This window comes from Polistes canadensis, unplaced genomic scaffold, assembly GCF_001313835.1.
Source record: "Polistes canadensis isolate GaletaPanama2010 unplaced genomic scaffold, ASM131383v1 scaffold_25, whole genome shotgun sequence".
NCBI classification, from domain to species: domain Eukaryota; kingdom Metazoa; phylum Arthropoda; class Insecta; order Hymenoptera; family Vespidae; genus Polistes; species Polistes canadensis.
This window is the reverse complement of record NW_014569572.1, coordinates 247,117-255,125: the sequence shown is the minus strand read 5'-3', so window position 1 is coordinate 255,125 and position 8,009 is coordinate 247,117. Positions and strand designations below refer to the sequence as shown.

At 30.9% G+C, this 8,009-nt stretch overlaps 2 protein-coding genes across 2 annotated transcripts; one reads left to right on the top strand and one right to left on the bottom strand.

The window, feature by feature from the left end:
* Nucleotides 1-73: 73 nt before the first annotated feature.
* LOC106783787 (engulfment and cell motility protein 1) lies at nucleotides 74-3,164 on the top strand. Its single transcript, XM_014742639.1, has 7 exons — nucleotides 74-394; nucleotides 486-779; nucleotides 872-1,300; nucleotides 1,377-1,793; nucleotides 1,906-2,343; nucleotides 2,428-2,734; nucleotides 2,821-3,164. The coding sequence occupies exons 1-7, from the start codon at nucleotides 284-286 to the stop codon at nucleotides 2,982-2,984; spliced, it is 2,160 nt and encodes a 719-aa protein (XP_014598125.1). The 5' UTR covers nucleotides 74-283; the 3' UTR covers nucleotides 2,985-3,164.
* Nucleotides 3,165-3,647: 483 nt separating this feature from the next.
* On the bottom strand, nucleotides 3,648-6,698 carry LOC106783804 (probable protein S-acyltransferase 23). The gene is made up of 9 exons (XM_014742695.1): nucleotides 6,348-6,698; nucleotides 5,977-6,227; nucleotides 5,711-5,825; nucleotides 5,504-5,629; nucleotides 4,998-5,443; nucleotides 4,655-4,904; nucleotides 4,378-4,550; nucleotides 4,142-4,307; nucleotides 3,648-4,052 (listed from the first exon to the last, which is right to left on the bottom strand). Exons 2-9 carry the CDS (start codon nucleotides 6,153-6,155, stop codon nucleotides 3,849-3,851), a joined length of 1,659 nt encoding a protein of 552 aa, XP_014598181.1. The 5' UTR covers nucleotides 6,156-6,227; nucleotides 6,348-6,698; the 3' UTR covers nucleotides 3,648-3,848.
* Nucleotides 6,699-8,009: the final 1,311 nt, after the last annotated feature.

Below are 8,009 nucleotides of genomic sequence, written 5' to 3'. Positions count from 1 at the left end.
GCTGTGTATTATTATGTGAGTTTGACTTTTTATGAAAAATAATATGACAATGCGAAACTTGCATTGAATTTTATAATGACGTAATTTTAACGACGAATATTTTGTATAAATATATCAATATATAATTGAGAAGGAGTATTTTTGAATGACAGTTGTCACTTTTATAATATGAGTCATGTCAAAATAATGATGATATTATAAATGGACACTTAATGAATGCATTATATGTATTTTAAATATATAATTGTTAGTTACAATTAACTGTTCAATTTACGTGTACAAAATGCCGGTCCAAAAGGATTCCAATATCGTGAAAATTGCTGTTCAGATGACAGATCAAGTACCGCAGTTAATTGAGTTTAATCAAAAACAACCATTAACTGGTATTATTCAGGTAAATAAAGTCTTAATCTTGATACAATTTATGTAAATGTAACTATAAAAATTATTAAATGAATTAAAAATTCTGTGTTTTTCATTTGTAGGAGCTGTGTAATGGATGGGGTCTTTCTGATTCAGAATTATATTCGTTACAATTTTCTGAAAATAATAATCAAAATTATATTACAGAAAAGAATCGTAACGAAGTAAAAAATGGTAGTATTTTAAGATTAGAGTTTTCTCCTTCTAAGATAGCTACGGATATATTGACAAAATTGAATAGTGGCACTTCAGAGGAGAACATTGCAGCGTTACAGAAATTAAGCTCATTAAGTACAGATATGACATTTGCATTAGAATTTATCAATAAACAAGGATTAGGTCTCATTGTCTCTCAGGTATTTTAATCTCTTTCATATCTCTTTTTATTAATTCAACTAATAATTTTGTAAAGATATGGTTATTATTCTTTTCATATACGTATATATAGGTTGAGTGTGGAATATATAAAGGTAGCGCTTTAGCATATTCTCTTCAGTCCTTCGTAGAATTGATGGATCATGGGATTGTATCTTGGGATATCTTGGAGATACCATTCATTAATAAAGTAGCAAGCTATGTGAATAATCAATCAGTGTCTTTAGATACCAATATAATCGAAGCAGCACTTAGTATCTTAGAAAACATTGTTTTGAATTCATCAGGCAAATATGCTCAAGTTGAAAAAGAAGTTACTTTTCCTAATTTGGTAATGCATCTGCAAAGTTCAAGTCCACAAATACAGCAAAATGCTATTGCTTTGATTAACGCTTTATTTCTCAAAGCTGACACATCCAAACGAAGAGCTGTCTCTGCCACATTGCAATCAAAGCAAGTTCGAAACGTTTTTCTTACCAACATAATTAAATCTAGTGGACAGGTATGATGTAGTTATATTTTATATATTACTATTATATATATTTATTACCATTCTAATGGTTTCGGGTTGGTTTTAGGTTGGTACAGAAATGGCCCATCAACTGTATGTCCTACAAACACAGATTTTAAGCCTTTTAGAACAAAGAATGATGACTAAAATGGATCCACAAGATCAAGATGCGCATGAAAAAATAAAGGAACTTAGACGAATTGCATTTGACACGGAAGGTTGTATCGGAATAGATGTGGCTGCTCGCAAGCAAGGATTATACGCTAAAGATTATAAAAAATTAGGTTTTAAATATGATATTAATCCTGCTCTTGATTTTACCGAAACCCCCCCTGGTATGCTAGCGCTGGATTGTATGGTATATTTTGCTCGTAATCATATGGAAAATTATACGAAGGTTGTGTTAGAAAACTCTTGTCGTGCAGATGAACATGAATGCCCATTTGGTAGGACAAGCGTTGAACTTGTCAAATTATTGTGCGAGGTATATACAAAAAATTACATATTTGTATATATATATATATATATATTCGTAAGTGCTATTTTTATTTTATAACGATATAAATTATTTATTAAAATCTTCCGTTTTTAATTAGGTGTTACGTATTGGAGAAGCACCAAGTGAACAAGGACAATCGTACCATCCAATGTTTTTTACACATGATCATCCATTTGAAGAATTTTATTGCGTTTGTATAGTTTTGTTGAATAAAACATGGAAAGAAATGAGAGCTACTACTGAGGATTTCGTAAAAGTATTTTCCGTTGTAAGAGAGCAAATAACAAGAGCTCTTCTGTGCAAACCAACAGGACTAGATAAATTTAAAAGTAAATTACAACAGTTGACATATTCAATGATCACTAATCTTTGGCAACAAGAAAGAACTAGTCGTGAGGAGTGGGAAAGTCATGCAAGACCGATCGTTGAACTCAGAGAACAAATTACGCCTGAAATATTGGAGTTAATTCAACAACAACGTCTCGGATTTTTAGTAGAAGGAACTAGATTTATGAAATATAGCGCTAGAGGACAGGTAAATGATTTTTATTTGAAATTGACTTTATATTAAAGTAGAATAACGTTAAAGTCAATTTAATTTACGTTTATAAATTTATAGAGAATTAAGGATAAATTTTGGTACGTGCGTTTATCACCAAATCACAAAGTATTGCATTATGGAGACTGCGATGAAAAGTCAGTACCATCGATAGATGAATTACCAACTAAATTACCTATTGTTGAGATTCGGGGTTTAATAACTGGGAGAGACTGTCCTCATATGAAAGATTTACAGCGAAGAAAAACAACCCATCAATTAGCATTTTCCTTAATGTTGGATTCGGTGGAAGTTTCCAGTCTAGATTTTGTTGCACCTGACGAGCAAGTTTTTGATTATTGGACGGATGGCATTAATGCCTTACTTAGTAAATTTAAATTTCTATATTATTTAGCAATCTAGTGATGTATATATTACTTAATATTAAATAAATTTTTCTTATTGTTCTCATAGATCATAGAATGACCAGCAAGGAAGCTGAAAATGATTTGGAAACTTTATTATCTATGGATATTAAATTAAGACTTTTGGATGCAGAAGGAATTGACATACCTCAAAATCCACCGCCAATTCCTGAACCCCCACCAAATTATGATTTCTGTTACGAGTTAAAGTAATGTGGGCAATTAATACCTAATCTACATTCGATTAACTTAATATATTTATTGGTAACATGCATGCCAAATAACTGCCAGTAGTGAAATTGATGTTATTTAACGTAAGTAATCATTTTTATATATCTAATTAGATTATATTTATTCATTTTAACAAGGCTTTTATTCGTATTACGATTTTTATAACAGAATACCAAAAATATTATTACCATTTTTTATATAGATAAGTTTATACACGTATTTTTACAAATTTGTAATATATAAGGTAATCGTTTTATTTTAATACAGTAAAACACACACATTCGTAAAATAAGAGCGAAGTTTATTATTATTATTATTATTATTATTATTATTATTATTATTAGTATTATTTACAGTAATGTTTCATTATACAAATTAAAACGATAATATCCTGTATATTACATATTGTGCGTATAGTAGATTATTGCTTTACTAAAAATTATATAGAGGCCTTTTTAAACTTTTTAATTGAATTCATGTTTAAGGAAAATTCGATTTTTCTGTAATACATTTATCGTGAACCGTGTTTTATAGATTTTATTATACAAATACTTGATACTATTTTGTAATAAATATATTTATGATCACAAGTATATATATATATTTATAGATATACATAATTGTAATAAACTATACAATTGTATTTAAAGAATAATTTATTAAAGCGCATCGAACAAATGTTTGAATTGATGCAGTAAAAAAAAATGTTATTAGCATAAACGTGTAATATAAATATGGCGGTGTTATTATAAATACGAGTACGTGAAAAGTTCAAAAAGGCAGAGATTTTGGATTAAATAATTACATCTGTTAGATTTGCATACAAAGTGTAGTTTACAAATGACATTACATAACATCTTCAGTAAGAATTTGATAATTCTGAGGATCATTTATTCGATGATCAGAAGGACAAAGGAAGAATTCAATGAAATTAAGTACAGGACCTCTGCTAAATGGATTTAGATATCTACCTTTCTTATCTCTTAAATACGGATATCTCTTATAATTAAACATTTCGTTAGTCGTTAGGTTCATACAAGCGTGAAGTACCTGTATTAAAACAAAAAGATAAATAATTATTTTTTTCAAATTAAATGAAAAGGTATTGTTCAAAAATCAGAGATTTATATTATATTTACCGAAGTGCACGTTAATATCCATCCAAGGCCACAAAAGACTAGTGCTTCTAATACACCCAAGACATATAACAATTGGATGCCTTCGATAGCCATACAATAGCACGCAAAGTACAACGTAAATGAACAATTTATCGCCACACACATTACAAATAAGAAAAACCACATTCTGGAACAGATATATCTCGATGCGGAAAGACATATAAATTAGCATTTGTTAGCAGTATAAATTAACTCACCTGTTTCTTAATCCAACACAGTTATATATGAAAGGACAATGATGATCAAAACAAGTGACACATCTGTTGCAAATTCTACAATGTTTAGCTCTTAACGGTCTGAAACATCTGCAACTGTGACACAAACGCGATAATAAAACATTTCTTTTCTTCCATTTATCAAAATACGGTATCTAAAAAAAGAAAATACAGAAGAAAAAATATTCAAATTAGAATTATCTTCAATGAAATGAAGATTCCAATTAATTTAAATGGAAATTTTTCATGAATAAATTACCTGCTTTATAGCCCTATAATAAGTTTCACTATTTTGTGGTACATAACCAGGATCTCTTCTGTTAGCTACTATCCATGAAATCCACATGACGATATTCCAATAAATAAAACAATAATGACTTCCTCGCAAAAGATTCCAAGTCAATGGAATGCATTTAAGTAAATACATAGGATAACCCCATAGTAAAACTGATATCATGAACAATAATAATGGTCCTTTACTATTACCAGCTCCTCCAAATAATAATGCCCTATCAAAACGTTATAGATTGTTGATAGAAATTCGTCGAGTTTATTTTAGATAGATATAACAAAAAAGAAAAGAATAACGAAAATTTACGAACCAGAGTTCATTGATCGGTGGAATCCATCTAGCTCTGCGCTTTTGTTCAGCTTGTAATATGCGTACGATTTCTGAATGACGATGACTCTTAGCCAATTGTAATGGAGTTTTACCATTTTTATCTCGTGGCTCCAATTCGATCTTACTCTTTTCGCACAATATCTTAACGCAACTAATATTTCCCGATAGACAAGCTAAATGTAGAGGAGTAGATCCGAAATAATCGGGTTTCTGCAAATCGACGCCGCTGTAAATCAAAAGTCTTATTAATTCGGCGTGTCCTTTATAAGCTGCCCAATGAAGTGCGGTGTCTCCATTGATATCCGTTAGATGACCCATAGCACCAGATCCAAGAAGAAAGGCGGCCGTAGCAAATTTTCCAAACATACAGGCTGTCATTAGAGGAGTCAAACCTTTAAAATCGGCAGCATTGACGGCGACCCCGGCCTAAAAGTAAATTCAAATTGTTACAAGAAAATAACGTTGTTCTGATACGATTGTCTTTACCTTTAATAATAATTGCACTATAGCACTGTGACCCTTTCTACATGCCCAATGTATAGGCCTGGGACCCTGCGTTCCTAGACAAGAATGGTCAATTGGTCCGCTCCGTTCTATAAGATATCTCATCACCTGTTTGCATTATCGTTTATATTAAATCTTGTTCAGACTATAAAATATTATCAAGGACAATGTAGATATTATTTCACGTACTTCGATGTTACCATCCAAAGCAGCCCAATGAGCAGGTGTATATCCCCATTCATCTCGGACATTTAATATGCTCAATCCATTTTTCTCTACCAATTCCTCGACTGCTTCTACCTCACTGTAACACAAACATTTCAATAAAGTATCTCTTCCTGATTGTTATATCGATGAATATAATATATTACACACTGTAAAAGATCGTTCTTTATACGGTAATTACAATGAACAATAAATAACAAATTATAATAAATTTGTAAAATTATAATCACCTTGCTCTAAGAAGATCAAAAATTTGTTTAGTTTCATCGCTTGGACTTTGGCCTGGCGCCGCCTCGGCATATATATTATCATCCGGTCCATTGCTGTCCCTTCGATTAGTATTTTTATCAGAATTTTGATTCTGGTGAGTCCCACCCGAAAGCAGATTGCTGGGTAGATGCCCGACCATGTCGGGATCGGGACTTAATTCCCATACGGATCTTGCCGCACCAGGCCCTGTTACAGGGCTCACAGGATAGACCTGTACGTATTTTTTCTAATCAATTTTATTATTTATTTTTTATAACAATCTCGTATAAGAAAAAACAAATAATTTAGACCTGTCAATTAGTATTTATTCATTTATTTCTTTTCTTTTTACCTTACACAGCGTCGCGAGTTCCGTGTTCAGTCGATCGTGTTCGGAAGGTGTTCGCAAAGTTGCACCTTGCGTGGACGTGGAGGATACACCACCACCCTCCGGTACGGTTAGTCACAATGACACATTGGGACCGACCATATTTTATATTTTATTCTTTTTTCTTTTTCTTAATTACTTGTGTACTAACACTTATTACACTTCGAGCTTTTATCTTTTATTCTTTTTCTTCACGTTTCTTTTTTAACATATATTGCCTAGTGTAAGTATAATTGATAGAGAAATAGAACTTCGACTAGACTCCCGTCATACTAATGCAACCTAATCTTTCCAGGAGTAAGTTACCTTCGTTGTTGCGCATTCGAATCAATAGCGTCGCGTCGAATGGACGCCTGCGTCTTTCGATGAAACACGCAAACCTGATGTATTCCTAATACCTTTTTTCAAAATATTCTTCTTCAAATTTATCATCGATTTTGGAAGGACGCACAGTCCTTTTGGTATCTTCTGAATTCAATTGTCTTATCCGATTAAGATAATCGGCCGATTGAAATGCATAAAGTTCTTGGATTATAAACTTAAGTTGTGGCACCATTTTTGTTACAGTTTGAAAAAGTTTGACAAATTGTATTCCAACAATTAGATTGTAAATGCAGATGACGCGTGAAAAATGATCTTTTGTTTAAAATAGAGGGGATCATTCATGTTCGTGACATTTGAGAATTAATTGAATTTATAGAAGAAAATTGACATTTGAAAAATAATTATTGAAAATATTATTCCAATTGATACTCGCGCATATTACATTATTCATTTTGTTGAAAGAAATGAAGTATAAACTAAAAATGATTTATCAAAGGTGGTGAATTTAAATGAAACACATTTTTTTGTATCGATCGAACGTTGGTCATAGCGTAACGAAGGGTTAGTCATACCCTAAACACCTGTACCTTAGCTATAAAACTCACATGTGTTCTAGATATTTAGTATTATAGTTGAACAAGACATCGTCGTGCAAGCATCGTCGGTATTCTTTACATTCGTTAAACCATTTGCAAGAAATTCGAGATTATATACAGAGAATATAAATATACGTATATACAAGTATATATATACAATATGTAAACGTAGCGCGTGAAATTTAAATATCAGAATAATATTATCGAGTTGGATAAGACTTGTTTTTTACACGAGAATAAAATTTATAATTTTATTTGTTCTTTTTGTATCAATAATTCTTTACTTATAAGAATATCATTTATATTTTTTATTTTAGCTAACGTATAAATTTATTCAATTAGATAAAGTTTTAAATTTGATTGCTTTAAAAATTCCCCCCTCCAAAAAAAAGTATCTTAAAACGATCGAAGTTTTCAAGATAAATCAAAAATTCGATATGTTTGTACAATAATTCCAATAAAAAATCATTAAATAAATACTTTGATTGATCTACTTGTAAATTAAGAAACGAGATATATAAAATACGTAAGAAATATTTCCATATAATATTCGAGAAGAGAATAGTCACGTTGGGGGTAAATTCTATATCTAACATACCCGTATCTTCTAAACTTATCCTATAACACTTTACTGTAGACAAAAATGATAAACTTGTTACAAAAAAAATTTGAAAAAGGAGGAGGTACTTCGTAGATAAAGATTATA

Coding starts and splice junctions, on each gene's coding strand:
- LOC106783787 (XM_014742639.1), top strand. CDS start 284: ATGCCGGTCCAAAAGGATTCCAATATCGTGAAAATTGCTGTTCAGATG. Junction 1,301..1,376: donor TAATTAAATCTAGTGGACAG/GTATGATGTAGT, acceptor GGTTGGTTTTAG/GTTGGTACAGAAATGGCCCA. Junction 2,344..2,427: donor AATATAGCGCTAGAGGACAG/GTAAATGATTTT, acceptor ATAAATTTATAG/AGAATTAAGGATAAATTTTG.
- LOC106783804 (XM_014742695.1), bottom strand. CDS start 6,155: ATGGTCGGGCATCTACCCAGCAATCTGCTTTCGGGTGGGACTCACCAG. Junction 4,551..4,654: donor ATTATAGGGCTATAAAGCAG/GTAATTTATTCA, acceptor TTCTTTTTTTAG/ATACCGTATTTTGATAAATG. Junction 4,053..4,141: donor GGATATTAACGTGCACTTCG/GTAAATATAATA, acceptor GTTTTAATACAG/GTACTTCACGCTTGTATGAA.